General features: G+C 33.1%; 1 protein-coding gene across 1 annotated transcript in view; it reads right to left on the bottom strand.

The window, feature by feature from the left end:
- Nucleotides 1-18,229, bottom strand: part of LOC123711634 (rootletin) — a 49,250-nt gene extending 31,021 nt beyond the window's left edge. Inside the window, exons 1-9 of the mRNA XM_045664277.1 lie at nt 18,201-18,229; nt 3,875-3,970; nt 3,558-3,743; nt 2,627-2,841; nt 2,289-2,454; nt 1,876-2,088; nt 1,436-1,594; nt 618-751; nt 160-274 (exon numbers count right to left, since the gene is read on the bottom strand). Coding sequence (XP_045520233.1) covers nt 160-274; nt 618-751; nt 1,436-1,594; nt 1,876-2,088; nt 2,289-2,454; nt 2,627-2,841; nt 3,558-3,743; nt 3,875-3,970; nt 18,201-18,206 — 1,290 coding nt within the window. The 5' untranslated portion in view covers nt 18,207-18,229. The remainder of the gene's footprint in view (nt 1-159; nt 275-617; nt 752-1,435; nt 1,595-1,875; nt 2,089-2,288; nt 2,455-2,626; nt 2,842-3,557; nt 3,744-3,874; nt 3,971-18,200) is intronic.
- Nucleotides 18,230-24,365: the final 6,136 nt, after the last annotated feature.

The raw sequence follows: 24,365 nt of genomic DNA, 5'->3' as shown, positions 1-24,365 counted from the left end.
AGCTAGACGCTAGTGAAACTAGCCTTCCCTGTGTTCTGGGTGACTAGACAATCTTCCGAGATATTGAACAGTATCTAATGGTAAATTGTATTACATAAATATTAAATAAGACCATAAATGTGACGTGTGTTATTTGTTTGTGTTAAATGTCATATTTACCTGCAATTCGTGTATCTGTATCTGGTACTTGTGTAAGGCGGCCTGTAGTGCAGATATCGTACTTTCGGCGAATGCTGTCGGATTTGCTGACAGAGCTATACCACGTTTGGGTGACCTACAATTATTAAAAGTACAATTAATACATAGATTAATGGTAACGCATTAATGAGATTTTCAATATTAGAATCATACTTAGTTCTAAGTCTTAGAAATACCTATCGGAAAATGTAATTTTTAAATTTGGGAAGTTAGATATAATTCCCTCCATTACCAAAGCGCACATAGTCAGCTCGGTAATTAGTAATTACACAGTACACACAGTACATGGCGCTGCTATATAGGCCTAAACTTACCAGATTCAAAAAAATAACCTAAAAATTCTAACAGATAATAAACTAAGTATCCCATAAATCAAAAATTCATTGGATTCTAATAAGTCATAAATGCCGTGAACCTACCTGTCTAGATGCATATGTAGAGGCGGAGCGTCAGGTTCAGAATCCTGAATAAGCGCACGCGCAACTTCCTCCAGCGCTGAGCGCATTATTCCCGCCTCTGAACAAACTGCTTCGGCACACTCGCATCGCTCTTCCTAAAGTAAAACGTCAATAGTAATAATATAAAAATAAGGGACTCTGCGAAAAGACGACCTTCTTGAGATGTGAGGTCATAGCAGCACATTATAGTTCGACAGTAAACATTTCGATTATACAAAAAAAATCTGGTTCTTTTTCCGTAGACCTTTTTCCAAAATGATTCCGTAATAGTTTATGAAACTGACATATTAGAAAAACAAGCCTTTGCCACGCACCTAATACACTCATCCATAACTTTACAAGTTTTATTACTTTGAGCTCATTACATAATTTACATTACCAATGAGTTCTTAGGTGGGAGTCTAACTACATACGCAGTTTCACCTCAAACATTGTTATGTGTTTATTCATTACAATATTAACACAATTTGATAGAGACAAATTGACTATAGATTTTTTTGTGAATGAGGGATCACTAGTGAACTACCTAAATCACTAAAGGATGCAATTATTCTTAGTTGAATCATTTCCTCAGAGCACCATATTTTTAGTATTAAAAGTATATTCCCATTTCCATAAGTCGTTTACACCATCTCAGCATTTCTAGTTCTATCATAATGCAACATTTGCATATCATAAATTTACAGAAAGAGACGTCAGAGTTAGGGTACTAACTACTAAGCGTCTATTTACAATATTATCCTTTATACAAGCACAAATATATTTGTCTTTTTACTCACCAATCCCTGTAGCTCCTGTAGCAAGCGTTGTATACGTGTGTCTCTCTCTTTCAATTCAGACAGAGCATTGTCTCTTTGAGTGGTAATTGAGTGTAAATCAGAATGGAGGTTTTCAATTGCCGAACCTGGATTTGGTGTTTGAGAAGTTTGAAGATCAGGCTGGAATACATAAAAATCTTATAAGAAAACAATATTATCAAAAACAATGTGCATTAGTATGTTGATATTTGTTAGAACAGCGTAAAAGCGTTTTTGAGAGTTTTAGTCTGAGATAATGCTCAAAATAGTCCAATGTAAATTATAGGTTCCTACTTTGCTATTCAAAACTAGTATGTTATAATTAATCAAGTTGGTTTAAGGTTTATACAAAGACAAAAGAATGTTGTTTTAGACAATCTAAGCTTTAACCTTAGCCATTATCTTGACAAACAAGCTTTTACCTTAGAATCATCATGACTGGCATATGCTGTAATAGCATAACCACTCAGAGTCCCCACCAAATCTCTAGCAGCTGAGTCCATATCATTTTTTACTTTGTACAAATCACGCTCAGTGTTGGTTTGCAGATCTGAGAAGAACCTCTTAACAGATACCACTTCTCGCCACAAGTTGAGAAGACGGTTATGTTCATTTGAATAGTAATCATTAAAGGCCTGTGGAATATACAAGTTTTGTTCAATAAACTTACTTTTATTTATAAGTTCATGTGTTTATACACATTATTATCTCATGGCTCACTGCAAAGGTCTCCCAGGAGTAACAGAATTTCAAATATTGCATTAACACAGCTTTAAAAATCCTTACGAATTAAGCTTTATAGATAATTTTGTTACAGAAAAGTTAGAAAATGCACCTGTTCTTCATCTTTCCACTCATCTTCCTTGATTGACATTTCATCTCGCAGTGCCTCCCAGTCATTAGTTAACTTTTGCAGATCATTTGTCAAAGCTTCATTTAACTGATGCGATTCCTCCAGTTGCTCACGGAGTAAAGTGTTCTGAGACACAAGCTTTTCACATCTAAAACATTGTATGATATTCTAAAAAGTGATTGTTATATTCTTTATTTGCTCTTAATTAAATTTCATTACTAATGGTTATAAATTGAGAATAATATATTGAAATTATTATTAGTTATTACGGGCAACAACCAATATATCTAGGATTAATTTTTCTCGATTGAATTCCTTACTTGCGTTTCTCCTCATCTAGTCTTCTTAAGGCGGTTTCCAAGTCAGTAATGCGTTCATCTCTCCGCAAATCTGGTGATGGCGTTTGCTGGGTCGAGGGCGGAAGGGCAATAGCTTTCCCAGAGGAAGTTGTCGGACGGTAGCTAGTGTCACTGCGTGGTGTGGTTTCCAGCATTTGGTTCTCCAGATCATTACATCTTTGTTTGTATTGGAGAACCTTTTACAGTAAAAATACATTATTATCTCTATTTCAAAGTGGCAATAAGTAGCTGTATGATCTAGTTGAATAAACTAAGTAATTCTATAAAGCATATAATAAGTATCAAAACAGTTTTTGCTGTCTATAATTTTCTACAGCAATTAAGAGAATACGACTAGTATATTTTATTTTTAGCGATTTTTTAATTTGTTTTGAAAGAAACAAAATTTATATTTTTCCGTGTTGTTGTTATGGATAATAAAGTAACAAAAATTATGTCAAAATTACGATTGATATCTGACGTTTTATAATCATTAAGATTAAGTGATATTGTCACTGTGACAACTAAATGTGTTAGATAATGAAACAACTGAACTAGCTACTAGGAACCGTTTATACTATTTTAAGTACCCTATAAATTGGCATAAATCTCTTTATAGAATTATTAATAATTGACCTAGTTGTACAATAGTACATAGTTTTATTTAGGTCATAAGAGAAACAACAGGTTTTCGTATTAATGTGACATCCTAAAAACTACAAAATATCAAGCAGACACATGTAATAGGTACTCAAACACATGTGTTTTTTGGAATAATGCAAAGAGAAACAATTCTTATTACGTACTACATATATGCAAAACTATTTCCTGTTCCTACTAATAAAATATTATATAGACACTTTATACTATTATATTATTATAATATAATAGTATAAAGTGTCTATAAACTTACCTTTGCTTGTAGACGAGAAACCAGTGCTGCTTGTCCTTGCTGAGCACGTCGATAAGCATCCAGTCTTCTTTTATGATCTGCGCTCTCTCCAGCAAGACGAGCACGAAGTTCCTCATTTTGCCGTCGCAAATCGCTGCCAACACTTCCCACTGGGGAATCCATATCCGGAGGACTCTCAGGCGTCTTCTAAAATAAATTTGTTTATTAACGCTACAGTTATATAGTTATAAAGAAGTCAAGCCAATGAAAAAATCAGCACTTACTTAATTTTAAACTACTGAGGCATTTAAGTTTTACCTATTATTAACATACATTACCTCTTTTTTACGTGTATGGGGGAGGCTACTAGGTGGTCTCCGGCCTATTGGAGCTCTAGCGCTCCTCGGAGTTGTTAAACTTTCTCGCGCAGGCAACTAAAAGAAAAAAAATTAACACTTTCAAGTGTTATGTAACGATAACACGACTCTTTTTTTTACCTGAAAACCAACTTTTTTCTTCCCAACTTTCTTTTTGCGTTTAACTTCAAAGTAAACATGTCGGACTGATTTAAAATTCAACTCCATTATAAATTATGCACATTAATGCGATGTTATCGTTATATTTATCTGCTAACTTGGGAAATGCAACAAAAACTAAGCAAAAGAAAATAGGTTTTCGTTGTGCAAAATACACTGAAATAAGCCACAAACTGTTGGTTTCCATGGCGTGGAAATACTATCTCGGTTTAACATCTAATTACCACCCCGTTGCAATTATAATTAATATTGTTTGGGTTAAAATAGTTGCGGCCTCAGCCTGTCTCTTTTCAAAAATCATTAACTAAAACAGGTAATAGAAAACACTAAAATGTAACCGACACATTTTAAATAAATAATAAAACTTACTTACTTCAATTAAATTCTATATACTGACTTATTCTTGATTTAATAACTAGATTATAAATAATCTAATGTTATTATTAACGTAACTCAAATGTATAGTATAAACTGTTACTAACTTATACCCTTATTTTAACTATTATCCTTTATCCATATTAAAAAAATGAACCATAAACTATGCTGATGATTTTTACCTAAAGTAAATAACTCTATTGGTAAATAAGGCGCGCGTTGCTAAGCAACAAGCATGACATCGCAACCACAGAAGTGCATAGAATCCACTATAATGGAACGTTAATCATAAATCGCTACTCTTGAGGTACTACTAAACATTCGTCTGTATTATATGAATACAGAAGGCACAATTTTGGTGTAGAAGGACCAGTCTACGTTCAGAAATTAACTGAACGGCGTCGGATAATGATCACATAAAATTAGTAATAAACTCTATATTACTGAACTTGGAACTGGTCTCGTACTTGGCAACATGGTCAGACAAACATCAATAAAAAGGCACTGTGTAAAATGAACACCGTGTAAAGTCTCTAGTATTTCTTTTGTGCCTTAATTAAATAAAGTCACGGAAATTATTCATTGTAACATTAAGAGATGACATTGTAGCGATGCCTACATACTTCACAAGTCACTACGATGACGTCATACCCTGATCGCACTATCGAAGTCATCCCGGCCGCTTATATCTAAAACTTCTCGACTTTATCCACCAGCCAGTCAGCGCTTAGACTGGCTGGCCTCCCATTAGGTTGGATGAACCGTTCACCATCCAAAATATATTTAAAAGACATGAAAGAACATTTTTGTTTAAGAAATAATGATGCTGCTGCCTGCATTATATTAAACTGTAAAAATTATTTTCCACTATATAAACAACATTACCTAAACTATTCTATCTTCATTCTTGCCCCGGATGACGCCTGCCCATTATTGCAAAACGGATCATTTATACTTTAATCCATATAAAATATAAATTTACACAGCATAGGTTTTGTGGATCACATGGTGCTTTATGGAGTAACTTAGGGGAACTGATAGTACTTTTTTGTATTAGGGCTTGGTTCCGTTTCAATAATCACCCTTTCAATTGGGGGAGGTTATAAATGTCATGTTATCAAACGATTGTGTCACAAAAAAAAATATATTCAGGATAACAGTCATGTTATTTCAAAATTTTAACTAAAATAAAGAACCATAGAGAAAGTTTTAAGAGTAAATACGCTCTTTGCGGTGAATACATTGTGCTCACCCGCTTATAATAATTGTTTTCTCCTTTAATTCAATTTAGGTGTTCAAATTATCAGTCTGTTATTATAATATTTTGCATAAACTTTACTTAACACTAAAAATCTGTTTTATCTTCAAACAAGCTACATTCACAAAAACTGGATAGTTATGTGCAACTAGGTAAGCACACTAGGAGTTCTAAAATCGTATTTTAATCCAAATTATCTTTATATTTAAATAACAAACGATCAACAAAACTTGTGCGCAAAATTTTATCATAGAAACGACGTCAAATGCTTAAGGCAGGGCAACGACCGATACGATTTGCATGATAAGCCAATCTATAGTAATTAGAATAGCCCAGTACATCATTCTTCTAATATAAAAGTATTACGCAAAATAACTACTTGATTTATTGTAGGTCGCAAAACTTTTTAAAATAAATATAAAGATGAAACTTGCTGAGACGTTAATTAACAAAATGTTAACGTACTTAGATAAATTTCAGGAAATGTACACTGAGCTATTCTGGGTGGGCTCAGTGTACGCAAAAGGACTAACAAGGGGTATCTTACAACTCTTGAACTGGAAATAAATTGCTTATAACATTTATGGTCACTTTTTCTGAATATTTGGGAGAAACATACCTAATATAGATGCCATATAAATAATATGGCTTTATATGTAAATATTATAATTGCCGTTGTCCAACTTTTTGAATATTAGAAACTGATTTGTTTTGTTCAAAAGTGATTGTATTTATATACTAACATATAGATATTCTTTCATCTATAGGCATTGATATTTACATATGAAAGAAGACGTGCTTAACATTTATGGCTACATCTTACATAACAACCATTGACCTTCATGTATAACAGTCTAAGTTATTATTTGTGCGTCAGCACTTCTTTCAACTACATCCTAAGGTAACAGTTCATTAGGTGACAACTGGTCATGTCTGTTTGTTGTAGGGTCGGCAACGCTTTTCATATTTTTGTATGTATGTTGTAAAATGTGTTGATGATGGTGTGTGACAAATAAAAAAACCATTAATTTAGATTATGCTTACATAAACATTTTACAAACAGCTATTTTTGATCTTTTTAATCAAGTTGAATTAATGATTTTTTTATTCATAAAAATAGTTGTGTCAGTTTATAATATTAAAAGTTGTCGCTAACAACAAACTGAGATTGCGTACTTTAATCAAAAATAATTTCTTCAAAGGTCACTCACTACCTCCGATAAAAGTTGTTTATCAAAAATAAGTGCATTCAGCTTCAGTTGTATATGACTGGATAAAATATTTATTTCATTTACTGTCATTGCATGTATTACGTACTGGCCGATTTTTACATCTGTACTTCATCTGTATCAAAAGACAATTACATCTTGTAAAATGTATATGACACAGAAATGGTAATATTATAGCGAAATTGTCGGTCTAAACCTATTTTTGTAGATATACGTTCTGTTACATCGACTCAGGTATTTGTTTAATATCCGAAAATAATTTCTATGAAATTAAGACGTATCATCCACACCACCAAAGGTTACATGGGTTGAAACTACGGAGTAAGCATGTACAGTTTTTTATAGAACAAGGAACACCTGATGTTATGTGATACCGTCGATCATATACACTTAAGTAAACTGCCAGAAGGCTCGTCCCCAAGTCCCTAACCTTTTAAGAATTGGTACACTCGGCGGAAGGGCTCTACGTCGTATTAGTTCGGATACTTCAGTGCGCAGCAGGTTCCATTCCATGCGTCGCAAAAACATTTTTATATAATTCTAGTCTTATTGAAAATCGGTCTCTGATAATACTTAATCTTGCATTCTGCCCAGATATAGGTAAAAATATCGATATTGCGAATATTGATATCCTGTTGGTTATTGATTAGGTATTAATTAATTCCTGTCGATTTAAAAAAACATCAACGGTCGTTGACATTAATATCTTATCATTGTTACTGATTTAAAATGGTAAATAAGTTACAAATGAATTGTTTTACTGGTAGTTTCTAAAGTGTAATAATCAAATATATTTTACCTGGCCTAAAGTAAAGAGACAGTAAACTATATTGTAGCTTATAATCAGTAGCTTATCTGGATTTAACTCCAGAAAATATACTAAACAAACACACACTGTGTTTATTTGGTATATGTTCTGGTGTTAAATTCATTATCATATTTGAAAATCTGATTACGTGGGTAACACTGAAAATGTTCAGAACTGGCCAGTAAGAAACATTGCTAATGAAAACTTTTTGGATTTCAATTTTAGAACTCTTCGGTAACCTAATGTATAATATTATAGCATTCATTTGTTTTTGTGAATTGGCGGCAAATCTAAAACTCTTATTGCACGTGAAAGGGAACCTAACGCGAGAAAATTTTCGGTCAATGATTTATTATGACTTTCGTTGTGGGCTTACTCAACAACAAAGCTATGATAGGCTGCGATTAGCATTTCTTAATGAAGCCCCATCTCGTGCCACTATTTATAATTGGTTTAACGAGTTTAGCGTGGACGTCCTTTTACAGCGACTACTGAAGATAACATTAGTGCTGTGCGATGCATGATAGAGGAAGATAAGAAAGTGACCTATCAGCAGATAAGGGAAGCCTAAGCATTGGTATAAGTCAAGTTCAAAAAATATTACATGAACATTTAGGCGTCAGGAAGCTTTGTACCAGATGGATTCCTCATGCTTTAACCGCCGACCAGAAACATCTTCGCATGTAACTCAAATGCTGTATTTGCTGATCTGACATTCAGCTCAGTGGGTGTTTCCTTTCGAGGATCGGCCAAGTAAGGTAATGAACGGAAGAAGTCAAGAAAAAGATGATTGTCTCATTATTTGGTCGAAAAGGCATATATCGCGACAGTTATACTAGAAGATGCAAGGACAGTTACTGCAGATTGGTAAATTAATCGCTATTCGCCTGTTGTCTTGAACAACCCCCCAGCGAAGCAGGATCCTCCTACACTATGAAAATGCTTCAGCGCACGTGGCAGGTGTCGAGATAATGAGCTATCCGCCGTACAGTACCACAATATAAGGAAGAATGGGCCCACTTCTTTTCTCAGTAGTTCCATCGAATGCGACGATGTGTAGATAGGAACGGAGATTACTTCGAAAAACTATAAAAGTATTGGCAACTTTCTACATTAAGCCGTTTTTCATTTTCTAAACATTTTCAGTGTTACCTAGGTATAAGTACCTAATAAATCGTGGTTCCCAGACATTTCATTATTTATTTATTTTCCTAATTTCATCGAAAACTTTTCGTAATTTCTTCGTTCTATCATTTTGGTAAATGATGTCGGGTTCGGATGACCCAGTTTAGAAATTCAGGAACAGTCACGCTATGATATTTAATAGGGTAATAAATATTTTCATAACCGACAAAAATTGACGAGGAACTCAGATTTTATTAGTTAAATTGATTCCGTGTGTGGCGTTTATTAACGTTGATTTACCTTTGAGTCCTTATTTCTGGCCTTAAAACTTACTTAGGTAGATTTGTTTATTTATTTATTCAGAAATAACACATAAATAAAATAACAGACACAGATAAAAAGTAAGTACGTACATGAAAAGAGATACTAGTTATAATTAGATAAGAGTCTAGAAAATACTAGCACATACGACAAACTCATCATAAAAATTATTTCAAATATAGCGTTTGACAGCAGTGAGGAAAGATATCGTTATTAAGAAAATGAAGTTTATATTGTCATTAATTTATAACACACTTTTTTTGGCCAATTGACCTATAAATGTGTTTCCACCATATTCTTTAAGGTCTACAAACATCTAGTTATACAGACGTATAAGTAGACATATCATATTTTGAAAAGTTTTACATTCAATTAATAAAATCACTGTCTAATTCATCCATTAATCATTACACCTTTCTTAAGGTATTAACTATTACATTATATATTAATTACTATTAGAAGCAAATTTAGGTGAAACCAACAGGTATGTTTCTTAAATTCTTCCTTCAATAAAAAACTTTCCTAATCCTAAGAAGCTGCGGCAAGCCTTCTTTCATTAATTTTCTTGGACGTCAGTGTTATTTAATATTAAACGTGGACAAGAGTCCAAAAACACCATTATTTTTTGGAGTATGGAGTATGTTGAATAAACATGAATGAATGTGACTTCCTCATTGTAATTATTTGAATACATAATACCCAAAATCTTAACATCAAACAAGCATGAATAGAAATTGTCTATTAAAATGTACTATCACGGTTCGTATCGTTCTCGCATGTTGCGAACTCGCGGCCGTAAACAACGTTTATGTGTCAAAGCAGCCATCTTGGATCCGAAATTGTCAATCGTCAAATGATGCGTTAGGTCGTTGAGGTAAAGTCGAAAATCTTTTGAACAAATTATATTTCGCGTATACTTTTATAAAAATGACGAGCCTCGATTATCGATTGTGCCAACTTGTGCTTAGCTCCGGATTTGTCTGCGATCGTTTAATCGAGTTCTCGATATCAAATGATTTGTTACTAGGTTTTTTTTATGTTAACTTTTTGTTTGTAAAAGTTGCAAGTCTTATCTTAGCGAATTGAAAATTACTGATGTCAACTAATTAAGTCTGGAATATAACTCATATTTACATATATGGATCAACAGAAAAATATTAGAAACATTGTATCAAATTAATTAGCTCCTATCTTACCTACCTTAGGTCGATAAAAGAAAAATTGACGAAAGACGTCATAGAATGATCTCCCAGAATGCGAAGCAGATCTACAGGAAGGATGGAGAAGATCAGCTCGTAAAAGAGAAGAGAGGAAATAACGAGGGTAGCCTAAGTCGGAAGACAACCTGACCAACTGTCTCCTAATAACTATTATGCTACAAAAAGAAGAAATAATAAGATTTAATAAATATATGTTACAGCAGAGGCTAAAATTGTGTAAATGTATACAATAGTTTTAGTATTATAACGTACCTCTTTTTAATTGCATACATATCTTTGATTATAACTTACTATATTTAAACATATTTCGAATATTATTCAAAAAGATAAGGAGGCGAATATATACACTCGGGTACTATATATTCCCGCGTAGATGGCCAGATTCAGTAGAGATTATTTTATTTGTTTATTTATTCACATTAAAAAAATACACAAATAACACAATAAATAAAAAAATATAACGGTGCAACAGGCGGCCTTATCGCTATCAAGCAATTTTCGTGTTTTAATGCCGATCGATTAGCTGTCGTAACCGAATCGGTCAAACTTAAAATACTAATTCAATTATAATTTTTGCGCTTCTTCATGTAACGGTATCTGGAGTACACAGGAGAAGTGTGAAGTTTACAATGCCAGAGCATAATCCGGTGAATCCAATGGTGAGTCAACAAAGACTTGGTAGTTCTTGCGTCAAGTAGTATTTTTAAAGCAACGTTCCTTCAAGCAAGGCCAGCCTCCCTAACAGGAAGGAGGTGTGTTTGTTGGTTTGCTCCGTTTGCCCTGAGATCGGTCAATAGTTGACTTACGTTAGTCAAAGAGCGCAGAATTGACCCCCCCCCCCCAAGCTAATATAGGTAACAAAAATTTTATTGACCAAATCACAATTCGATATACATAGATAACACGATGCTGTATATTAAAATCTTGTCTAATCGTAAGCAAATCTTATCATAATGTTTTCATTATATATTTAGTGTTAAAACCAGTTTCAATATATTTTATTACGGACATAAAATACTATCACAAAATAAGCATTATCAAAGTAGTTACAAAACATGATTGAATTAAATAATTTATCTCTGTTTACTCTTTTCGGTAATTCATAAACTCCAAGGCTATTGTATTAATTTGTACCTATTGTTAGTGCTATCGCAAAAACACATAAAGCGTAGACCAATTTAACAGAAGACATTATTTCATTGAGTACTGTTATGTACGTTATGTACGATGGACACTGTGTTTATTCAAAAGAATATAGCTCATATATGATATATAATATAATAATAGATAGTTAACAATGTCTTATGATCTGGGCCTGTACTGTGGAACTTCCCGGTCACGATAACGAGTTTTTGTTCTGCAGGATTGCAAGGTTGCGACATCAGCGCTAAGGATACTGAGATAACATCGAAATTGCATACAAAACCTTGGGTTGGCTCTTGCTTTCGATATAAATCAAAATTAATAAAAGCTGTAATTATATTGAAACTCGTATATTTATTATAATGTTACGTGTGATTAAATATCCGATACTTGTACGTACATAAACAGTTGAAAGTATCCAGTTATTATTCCGATTTCAAAAACCATTAATAGTGGTGGAAATATATGTACGAGGGGTATTAAGTAAATAGTGATAATGAGATACATTGTCCTTGGAAAAAAAAATACTGTCATGAATAGCCCAGACAATAAGAAAAACAATAAATTCTATATAAAACACGCAAGTAACGCCGTGGCAAACTCACTAAAGTTGTTTTGTTTCGCCAAGACAAGATTTTTTAATACAACAGAAAAAACTTTTCTTTTAAACCCGAATTTTATCTTTAAAAACATTATATACAGTGTAAGTGACCTGAAATGTGAATACGTCGGAAAATTAAATAACATTTAATAAAGGTTCTTGTGTCATACTTATTATCAGTTTTTAGTTATCATTAGTATAGTTCTAGCTGCCCCAGTCACACTACTATTTATAACCTTGGTTACCTTATTGAAGCTTAAAAACATTGAACTACGAACTACTATAAGGTACTATCGGTCGTTAAGTTAGTAAACGTCATAAAACGTCAAAGCTTTAAAATGAACCTACACCCACCAATAGCTGACATTCCAAATACGATGCTGAATACATTGGAACGATAGGCATTTATTTTCTTATACATCAACTTCATACTATTGAAACATGTGAAGTGAATAAAAATCTTCATACCTGGCAATTTAATAGAGTTGCCAGTTCTTCTCGTCCGTTTTACGCCCTTGATTTGAGAACTGGCAGTAAATGTAAAATTGGAAGCATTTATCATTTAATATTTATTTCTTTATTGACGTTCATAAGAGCACATTGTGATTACCTAAATTAATAATTGATTTTGAATTTGACTGCAATAGAAATCCTAAACCTTTTTGTAAAATTATAGATAATTCAACTCTTGTAAATTTAGAAAGAGCACAATGAACTAGAATAGTGTACGTGGGTAACACTGAAAATGTATAACTTGCCAGCTAGAAACATTACTAATGAAAACTTTTTTTGAATTTCAATTTTAGAACTCTTCGGTAACCTAATGTAGTATATTGCATTCATTTGTCATTTGTTTTTGTTAGTTGGCTGCAAATCTAAAACTCTTGATGCACGTGAAAGGTGAAAGTGAACTTAACGCGAGAAAATTTTCGGTCAATGATTTATTATGACTTTCGTTGTGGGCTTACTCAACAACAAAGCGAAGATATGCTGCGATTAGCATTTCTTAATGAAGTCCCATCTCGTGCCACTATTTACAATTCGATTAACGAGTTTACGCTTGGTCGTAGCAATATCAATGATGATCTGCGTGAGGGACGTCCTTTAACAGCGACTACTGAAGATAACATCAGTGCTGTGTGACGCATGATAGAGGAAGATGAGAGAGTGACCTATCAGCAGATATGGGCAAGCGTAGGCATTGGTAAGAGTCAAGATCAAAAATCTTACACGAACATTAAGGCGGTAGGAAGCTTTGTACCAGATGGATTGCCCGTACTTTTACCGAAGACCAAAAACACCTACGCATGGACTGGTGTCGCCAAATGTTAGATAAGTTCAACATCGGTCATTCAAATGCTGTTTTTGACTTCGTCACGGGTGATAAAAGCTGGATGTATTGCTACGAACCCAAAACCAAAAGACAATCAGCTCAGTGAGTGTTTCCTTTCGAGGATCAAGCCAACCAAGGTAAAGAAAGGAAGAAATCAAGGAAAAAAGATGATTGCCTCATTCTTTGGTCGGAAAGGTCATTTCGTGATAGTTGTGCTAGATGATGAAAGGACAGTTACTACAGACTGGTATTTCAATCGCTGTCTGGGAAATAATTCGACAGCAGCGCCCTCGAAGCAGGATCCTCCTCCACCACGACAATGCTTCAGCGCACTCCGCAAAACGGACTGTTGAATATTTGACTATGGCAGGTATTGAGATAATGGGTCATCCGCCATACAGTCCGCTCTCGCACCCTGCGACTTTCATTTATTCCCAAGAATTAAAGCTAAAAATCGGGGTTTTCGAAGCACTTTTTGCCGCGCGACCTCCACTATGTGGAACCAGCTGCCCACTGAAGTATTTCCAAACCAATTCGACTTTGGGTCCTTCAATAAAAGAGCGTACTAATTCTTAAAAGGCCGGCAACGCACTCGCGAGCTCACTGGCATTGAGAATGTCCTTGGGTGGTATTACTTAACATCAGGTGAGTCACCTGCCCGTTTGCCCTATATAAAAAAAGTTATTCTAATCACGTGTCAAATTCTACAAAATTAGTACTAGATGAATTTGTTACTACAAAATAATCCGCAAAACAACACGGTTACATATCAGCTGCCCCTATTATAAAGCGGATATGTAACTTTCCGCACGCTGCATGGCTATTGCATGACTCGTTCGTGATTCCCGTATTAAAAAGTCCATGCACGAAGATATCAAACATCGTGTTTTTAAATATAATTAGGGTTCTAGCGACGTATTGTTTAATCAATGGGATTTTAAATATAACAATTGTAGATATTGAGAAATATTAGGTCCTTAAAAATTGGCGTTTTCTTGTACTGGCTTTGACCTCAAATATCTACTCTTTGGTTAGGAATTCCAAATTCAATTTTTAACAGCTCGTGCATTTGTTTTTGGAAAACCATGACTCTTTTCATTTTAACGTTTTAATTTTTTCCTTACTCTATTTATAAAATGGAAATCATGAATTATCCTGTCATTTACGGGTACAAGTTCCACCATGTTAGCGGCGGTGTCGCAATAGAAAACAATGTGCGTTTTTGATTCCAACGTTTTCGTTCTAGGATAAATGATGAGAGTAAATTTTTACGACGCGCGCACACCGTCACAAAAAACCAACACCCTGAAGTTAGCTATAGTCAACATTTTATTTTTTTGTGATATTTAAATAAACTTTACTTAACTAAATAATGCGTTATCTAGTTAAATAAAAGGAAACTTTCAATGTATTATACCATCTTTCTATTGTTAGTGTCGTATTTTCTACAAACGTAGAACAGATTTTTGGAAAGATATTTATATTTACACCAAAGAAGTATAACTTCTAACGCGTGTACAGTATACACATGTTTTTTCAATAACCTAACTAATTGTAAATGAAAAACGTGGATCAAGAGTTAATTCACGTGTGGCGTACTTTCTCATTTCGACATTTACGAGTATACTGCCCATGTCCAAGGGAAAGGCTTGATAACACTCAAATAACTATTATAATTGCAGTCACCACTGCCGTATAACATCGCAAATAAACAACATTTCAGATCCATACTCTCTTTAATGTAAAGATGTTTATTATCTGAAATTGTAACTAAATTACTGAACATAATTTATGATTCATTTACTTGGTTTTGACTACCTATAGCATGTTATGATTTGTCACAAAAAGGGAATTAAGTCGGGTATTACTATAACAAAAATCAAAAACAAAAAAAATCAAATGAAAATCTATATGGAGTTCTGTTCTATTCGTCTTTCTATACTTAGCATTATCAACGATATGTTTGGATTACGATGATTACAGAAAAATGTAGTCAATGGCGTATCCGATATCATACTGATAGTCGCGTTTTATTGCTTGTTCATTGACTCTCACATCTGTAGCTATAGCTTAGAGGTAAATATATCTGCGTATCATCCTAATTACACGTACGTACTGACGTAAAATCCCATGATCTACTACACTACTCCGCATTTTTTAATTTTTACGGAAAGAGTTAAAAAATAAACGATTTAATTCCAAGCTTCTAATATCATTAAATATAATTAGAACAGAACAGCTAAGCGCCAAGCTTAATAATGTATAAAAAGTGACTTAAAGGCTATAATTTCTGGCAAATAACTTGGCCCCGCAAGATGCGCCGAAACTTTCATGTCCTTTTCTACTTAAAGAACACTTACAAGTACTTTACTCCTAGTAAAGCTGGACAAGGAACATGTTAAAACTAAAACTATTAATTATACTGTAGAACCCACGTTTCAGCGATGATTTTCGTTATCATAGGTCAGTTCCGTGTTGCGGACCGAAGGTTGCTCCAAGATAAGTGGTACACGGCTAAGCGGTGTGACCACGTGATAATTGGACTTCGGAATAATTTTGATATCCGCTTTAGGCCTAATGTGATCTGATGTAAATAAAATATTTATATGTAAAAAAAAGGATTATTGTCATTTATTAATACAGATATTAAGTAGAACATAAAATGAGCTACCTTGTTACATAAGTTAAATTGTAAAATTCCTTCGTTTCAAAAATTCTTTATTAAAACACAAGATTCAGAGGCACTGTAAGCGCATGGGTCAAGATGAGAAGGAAGCATTCTTAAGCCGGCCTAGTGCCTGAAGCAGGTCAAGGTATCCCTGGATCAGCAGAGTGGAGGAGGATTAGGTGTAGCTGAAAGCCTGCATTGACTTAAAGTGGCATAGGCCAGATATTTCAGGACAGACAGACAAATATTTTATGTCGCAGAGCCAGCGGAATAAGTGAGTGTGAGTGCAAATTTTAAAAATAAATTCGCCTTTTCTATCAATTTGTAGTGCTTATTTAAAATAGTACAATAAAATAATGTTTATACATTATACATTTTGGATCTGCCAGAAGTTTTAGCACTTTTACGAAAATCTTGTAAGATTTATCATATTGTTTTATTGATTTGTAGTAATAGCTTAATTAAATATCAAACATATATCTATATAAAACATGTATTTTCAAATCTAATCTTGGTTAAAACAAGACAAGGTGCTTTAAAACAAGACGAGTTACGTACAACGGACCTACTGAGCGTCTAAGTGCGGAAACTGAGTCCACAAACCATACCAAAACAAAACACGTTTCTATACCTAAAATATTATATAAAAATAACTATTACTTTTGCTTGTAACTTGGAGCGTTGTGAGATTCTCTAAACAAATGTAGGTGAGAAAATACTTCATTAGTAATTTTAATTGATTATTTATTTAAGCACCATCGCAAATGGTTCAAGACACAGGGAGGAAAAAAAATCTTACTAATGCGTCAATGCGATTATAAATGCTTCCCATTAATACTAATAAAAAAAATTGTACTATCGTTTGACTTGATAATTACAGGTTGCGCTATTGTAAACCAATTTCAGAAATAATGGACGAGTTACAAAATTAGAGAGCCGGAGACTGGACATTTAATATAGATGTTCAACTAGAGGGTAAGAATATGAGGAGTTTCTCTTATCGCTTCGTTCAGGTCTATAGGCTATGGTTTCGAGGGAAAAGTTCACAGGTCATCAGAAGAGAAGCGTCTACCATCGGGAACGAGTGTAGTTTCGCTGACGACACATCGCAACACACTTCAGAAGTATATCCATAGTGGAGCTCGGGTTTTAAGTAGGTATTCCACGAGTTTGATACAGAATTCAACGGACCTCCGTTAATTATATGAACATAAACATAAAAAATTATATGAACGTTATTATCCTTTAACTGCCAAGGTTTGTTTTTTAGTTTTATCATGCTATTATTTTACGCAGCCACTTAAGTATTTGTCAAATTTATCCTGTACCTCGTGCCAAACCTATTAATATTACGGAATAATACTAAGAAAACAAATTTTGCTTATTTACACAATATTTTATCTGAAATCGGAATTACTCCTTCGACTTTGACTTGGACTTGCTGTCAATAGTAAATAAATAATTCTAACATCATTATTTTAAAATACATTTGACGAATCACGTAGTCCCTTCACTATCATTCACGGCCATAGATAAATATAATTACGTGTTAATTAGAACTATAGGAAATGTTTAGTGGATCTATGAATAGCACTCTTTGAGAACATGATCACTGTTTAAGTTATTAATAGGTAATTAGGACGTTTATTAATTAATATTGTTTATATATTTGTGTTATCAATACCGATAGGTATATAAGCACCGGTTCCAGCCTGTTATGTTTACTATACCTTTAGTTATTGCTAAGATATTGGCTTGATTGAAATGCAATTTTTATGAAAACTACTTATAAGTATAAACATTCATCAAATTCTTTAAATAACAAGGACTTCGTTTTTATTAATAACGTTTTAAATATATTCTTATTTATTTTTATTCAGGATATTTTCTAGGAAAGGCATACCATTGATTTACTCTTGTTATATATATTGTATGATATAAAATTACTTCTTTAATAATACTCTGTGATATTTTTTTATCTTACGTATATTATCTGGCTGGCTGACAAAACTGCCAATTATAACGTTATAAAGTTAACAAAACTTACCGGCATGTCTAGAAGCCCGCGTATTTCCGCCGCGCCCGCCCTAGCGTCTCGAGCCAAAGGCCTACACTGTGCCACCTCACCACCTAGCTCCATCTGAAGCCTGCTCGCGTGACCGACGTCTAACCCATCACCCTCGAAACCTTCAACCCTCAAGCCCTCAAAAACAGAGTCCAAATTCCTTCGCTGCTTTTCGTCCATATTCAAATTTGATGTCTCCTCGACATCCGCATTCGTTATTATAATAGTAGGCACTGCTATTCCATTATCTTCTTTAATGTAACTTAAATTAGGAGCGATAGTTCTATGCTTTGTATTTTGAAATTTTTCTTTTATCGAATTAATAACTGCCTTTCTTACGAGTTCGTGATTTGCTTTCGAATGTCTTTCCCTCCATTTTTGAAGAACTATTTCTTTTGGGTTAGCTTTTGTTTTTATGTTTGCTTTTGTAATAAATTCACTTTCTGTATTTGTTGATTTCGTTGCCGTTTCAACCGTTTTACAACTTGGATTTTCATGAAGATTCCACCAAGTTATGGCCGCTTCATCTAATGGTATTCTAGATCGAGGTGATAACAGTAACGTCATTTGTTTAATTTGAATTGTGTTCTCTTTTTTATTTCTTTGGAACGTAATGCAGCACAATCGTTATAAGAAGCATGTCTTTTTCCAAAGCCTTCAAATATCCGATTAAACCTATCGGGGTGTTACAAATAAAATTGCAAGTCATCAACATCTATAAATTTTCATATATAAAAATGCGCTATATATTTGTCACTATCGATACTGTAGAAAGAAATAGGGACAGCAATAGTAATTTTACCACAATGGTGCTGTCCTCTATTATCATAAAATTCCCTTTACCGTTACACGCCAAAACATTAACTATAAGTAGGTCATTGGTTATAACTATCTTACCGTAAACAAAAATATTTTAAAAATTTCCTCTAGATCTATTTTAAAACTTTAAACAAACAGTTTTCTATAGTGTATGTGGTCACATGCCTCCGAAACAACTATATATCATAGTTTTACGTAAATTTAATATATATTAAATAAGTATGAGGAAAGGTCGTGAAGTTTATTTCATAAGATAATGTTTATTATTTTATTTATCGAGGTAAGCTTAACTGAAATAACACACGAAAATGTATCAAACTCAGTTTGTGTATACGTTCTCGTAGGACTCAAAAACTTATAATCAATTACATATATAAAACCTTAAAATAATACGTTTTAATTGAATACTGATTGCACTAATTGTAACAGAAAACAGAATTATTTCCCTAATTAATCTTAACCGGATCCAATTACGATTTATCAATAATATGATGGCCTACGATGTCTGGGCGCGATATAGCATACAATTTACGACTGGTCTGTACTGGATTTATTTTTGCACCTAAATGTGTCTATGCTCAGTATGTAGGCTGTGTCCACAGACTACATGAATGAATATACTACTTGAACTAAAACCAATTTCTTTTAGATAAACGTTTCAACTTTAAAATTGTTTTTGTTTTGTGCAAGGAAAACATGAAGTAGATGCGATTGTTTACTTTAATACGCATTTTCTGTACATACATTATAAAGTAATATATGTACTATATATATAATAGTAATGTATGTTCTATATTTAATAATGTATAGGGAATAAGTATAGGGAACGATGGAAGTTTCTCGTTTCAGAGGCCAAGAAACATGTAAGTCACAGAGCCATTTTATTATTATTCTTAATGAATTCAAGTCATTTATTATTAAGGATATAGGTGTATAATTGTAATTATAAAATAAAAATAGCCTTTATTCGGGTACTGTAATTAAGATTACATTAAGTTCATGTAATTATTATTATTACACGACCTCCGATGGAATGAAGACTACCTCAAAATTCTTCCACTTCTCTCTCATATTCGCTACTTTTTTCCAATCTTTCCCTGTTATATCTCTTATTTAATCTTTCCCTGTGTCTGACATGCGTCATTTCCTTTTTATTCCTACTGGGCCATGGGCCAGGTAAGGGCCCGTACCTTTTAGTTCGGGAGGTAGCGTGGCAAATATAAAAGATCGATATTTGATCTTATTTGACCAAAAGCGAACCGACCGATCGTCGGCTACTATATTATAATAAAGTAATAGTGCGCCGGATGGAATACCCCTAGGTTATTGCTCTAATATTTGAACGTACGAAAATAAAGTCAGCCGTGTGGGTGACCCAGTAAGACTTAAAATATTGAAGCATTGATACAACGCTATTTCCCTTTAAACAAATTTTTCGAGATAGATCAAAATAATAATATAAAAATCGAATTCGTCTCCGCTCATCTCATTCGCTCTCGATCATCAGCAATTTGATGGAGCAAACTGGATCGAAAGTGTGTCAGGACATTACTGCTGATCTCAAGAAGAGTAGAATAATCATACATTCGTTGTAGCTCAAATTTTTTATTGCCAATATCAATCAACATAATCTTAACTTATGCTGTGTTCTTGTCGCAAATGATCCACTTTTCATCAAAATGTCACGATGGAAAACACCAAATTTGTGCTACTTTTAAACAATAAACATGGCAAATTTTTTCGCGGCTTGCGTTGCATTTTTACCTTTTATGTAGTAGAATTTTATTTAGATTCGCTAAATTCACTCATCTTTACAGTACAAAAAATAAATAAAAATCACATATTTTCCTTATTTGAATTTGGAATTATCTTCTTTAAAATTTAAACTTTTAATGATACCAAAACCAGCCAGATACAAATAGTATAGCCAAAGAGATTTTATTACAAGTTTATACATACTATAATGCGAAAAGACTTTTTCTCCAACCTAATATATTAATATAAATAAAATAAACAGACAACGACGTATACCTGCTTCGTCTCCTTACCATGATCTATGCTAATCTTGATTCTATAAACCACAAGCGAGCATTGGAGTAGACTAAATAAATACAAAAGATAATTATCATAGATTAAGTACTTCTGTCTACTACGCCGTAATATGACCTCGTAGCTTAGTACTACGGCGTAGCGCCGGATTACCTAACCACGATAATATCGTATTATATAAATAAATATCTTATTGTAACATGTTATATCTAATCACAAAAAAAATTCAAACTGTTTTACTCTTATACCATAACTCCCAAGATTGGGGCAATCCGAAATCAATACGATAGTTGAACAAAATATAATAATTTATTTGAATATCCTCATCGCTTGTAATCTTATAGATTTTCAGTAGAACATACAACTCTAGGAATAGACAAACAGAAACAAAATATTAAAATGTAAAAAATTGAAAATATTGCACAGAATAGTTCTTATTCACTATAAACTATGTTTAGGTTTCTATTTGGATAATGGAGTCATTAGTAAATTTTTGGTTAAAGTAGATTTATTAATTAAATATGTACATATAAAATGTCACGAATGTGGGTCGTGTCGTCTAGTGAGCCGGACTTTGAACAACTGTGTAATTCACCTCTCTATCAGACGGAGGTTATAGACATTTATATTAAATTATGCATATATGTAATACAATTGTCTGGCGTTGCACTTAATTGTTCTTCTTAGATAGCGCATTATACACGCGATAAATAGATTTGAAGTGGCGATTATAAACGATAAAAAACGACACGTAAAGGATAACCTTTAAGATTATATTTACATTTTATTTAACCATCAAATAACTATTTCATTTCAGTTTTTATCTTTCGTTGAATATAACTAAAGCTAAATATTGCGGATACTCTAATATTTTGAATAAAAATCCGAATTGTCTGCGTTCAAATGTTGGAAAAGTTTCACAATTTTAATATTTAACTTCATGTAATTTAATCGTGTACGTATAAGATCTTTTAGCTAATTTCTACTAATAGTAATTTGACAAGTATTTACAACATGAAAACTGTAAAAACCACAGAACAAATGTCAAAGATAAGATTGTTTGTCTACATCCCGTCTGACCTACCGGAACGCTTTGGACGATGGACTTTGGTATAAAAATGATTTTCAACTAATCTATTAGGATAATGCGTAGTATTTTCCTAATAAAGTGAATACTAAATACAAGTTGTTCTATACTTACTTGTATTTGGTACTTTTATCTTAGTTTTATTTATATGAGAAGAATATATTTCATGCTAGTGTATCCGACAGACGTTATACTGTACACACGTCTTACACACAAACAAAATATTTAATAATGTACATCATTATTGACTCCACTTGAACAGACTAAATATTCCCTCAAAATCTGTCCAGCCGTTTAGGAGTTTAATAACGAACACATGCACAGAAGATTTATATATATATATATATATATACCAGCTGTTTATATGCTGTATAGATAAATAACCGAGATACCGACTGCCCCATCTTCCGGACAGATTTGTGAATCTACACCATCCAAACGCATACCAAAAATTTCATTACAATCAGTCCAGTCGTTTAAGAGGAGTTCCGTGACATACACCCGTACAGTAGAATAATATTTATAAAGATAAGCGATAAGATTTAGGTAAGCGCAAGAAATGCAAAACTTATGTATTTTATAAGGTAAGGTTGCTAATTACAACAATACAGAAATATATAGACCATAATTAAACCTTGTAACCGTTGGAAAAATCTGTTAGTAGTAGTAGACTGATTTCCAATCAAACTTGCTTCATCCAACTACTCATTGTAAGGAAGGTACTTTGCGCAAGTTCATGACATAATTTTACTGTAGATATTTACAGAATACACTAGATAATAATTGAACTATAATTTAGATCCACAATTAATTTGACTTATATCAACGGAGGAAATTACATAAGTGACATAAACTTACAAACTTGTTGTCATATATTTGTTTATCTGTGTCTATTTAACCAATGCTGGGGTCAAAAGTTAAAGATAAAAACCGGACGGAAAATCTAATTAACCAAGAAAATATTAAAATCATTTACAACATTATATGTCTGAACACAACTTGTATCACGTTCCAATACAGTGATATCACCCATAAACAATGAAATAATATAAGGTATATATAGCATACATTGCTATTGAATTAGATAGTATGGAATGTATTAATTAATATCGTCAAAGAATTCAGTTCGTTGATTTCCCACGAAGTGTTATGTCTGCTGCCGTAAGAGGATTATTGGGGTCATTAAACGTTTAAGATGAATAAAACTTAGTTTTTTGTTTCATTTTGATAAAAGATCTTTCTTCCTTATCAAGTTTTGTCAAAAAACGTGTTTTTGCTTTTATTTTAACTATTCGATGATATAGTAATACATAATATATTTGCAACAGGACATAGCTAACGGTTGGTATACGAACAATGTCTTATAAAATGTGTAAACCTCAAAGTCAAATTGCCGAGCTTAAATATAAAATCATGCAAAAAGCTTCCGTGTTTCGTTTTCGTGAGCGAGCTTCATAAACATTGTGCGTGTCTGTTAAATCGATATTAAAGGATGCACATATTATCCTTTCGATACGAAAACCAATCTACATAATAACGTATATAGGTAAACGCTTTGTTTATCGTTAGGAAGCGTTTGCTAGACGCGCTGATGGCGGACCTTAGTTTAGGTTCTGTTAGTTTTATAGAAATTGTTTTCGACCTCGTCGTCGTGAAACGATGTTCGTTTCAATTAACCTAAACAATAATATTTGTAATAACCGAAATCAATACAAAAAGGTGAACTCGTGTAATCCTATTAAATCCTTAGAAAACATGTTTAGGATAATAAAAGACGCGATTCAATAATGAGTTGAAAATAAGCTCTTAAAGATTTGTTTTGAACTAAACAGATGCATTTCCAACGCAGATATATACAGTATTTACAACATTATTTGCCTCATATAATAATGATCATAACATATAATTATGTATAATAAAAATTAAGAAATAGAAAATTAAAACAAATTTAAAAAGTTTGGTCCCTGTGGCATAATGGCTGAAATATTGACAGAGACAATAGAGCGTAAGATGTCGTTGAGTGTGGCGTGGCGAGAAAGCCCACCTATACTGTTTTGACAATGGAGGACATGGTGCCCTAGGGGACCCGCTTTACTGCTACCAGCCTTGCGTGTGGTCTGTAGTTTATATGTAATCTACTACGAATTCAGGTTTTCCGGCATCCTTGAAAATTGACGTAAGAAGGTAAATTC

The sequence above is a fragment of the Pieris brassicae genome, chromosome 7 (assembly GCF_905147105.1).
Source record: "Pieris brassicae chromosome 7, ilPieBrab1.1, whole genome shotgun sequence".
Taxonomy (NCBI): domain Eukaryota; kingdom Metazoa; phylum Arthropoda; class Insecta; order Lepidoptera; family Pieridae; genus Pieris; species Pieris brassicae.
The sequence above is the reverse complement of the archived record's forward strand: the minus strand, read 5'-3'. Positions and strand labels throughout refer to the sequence as shown.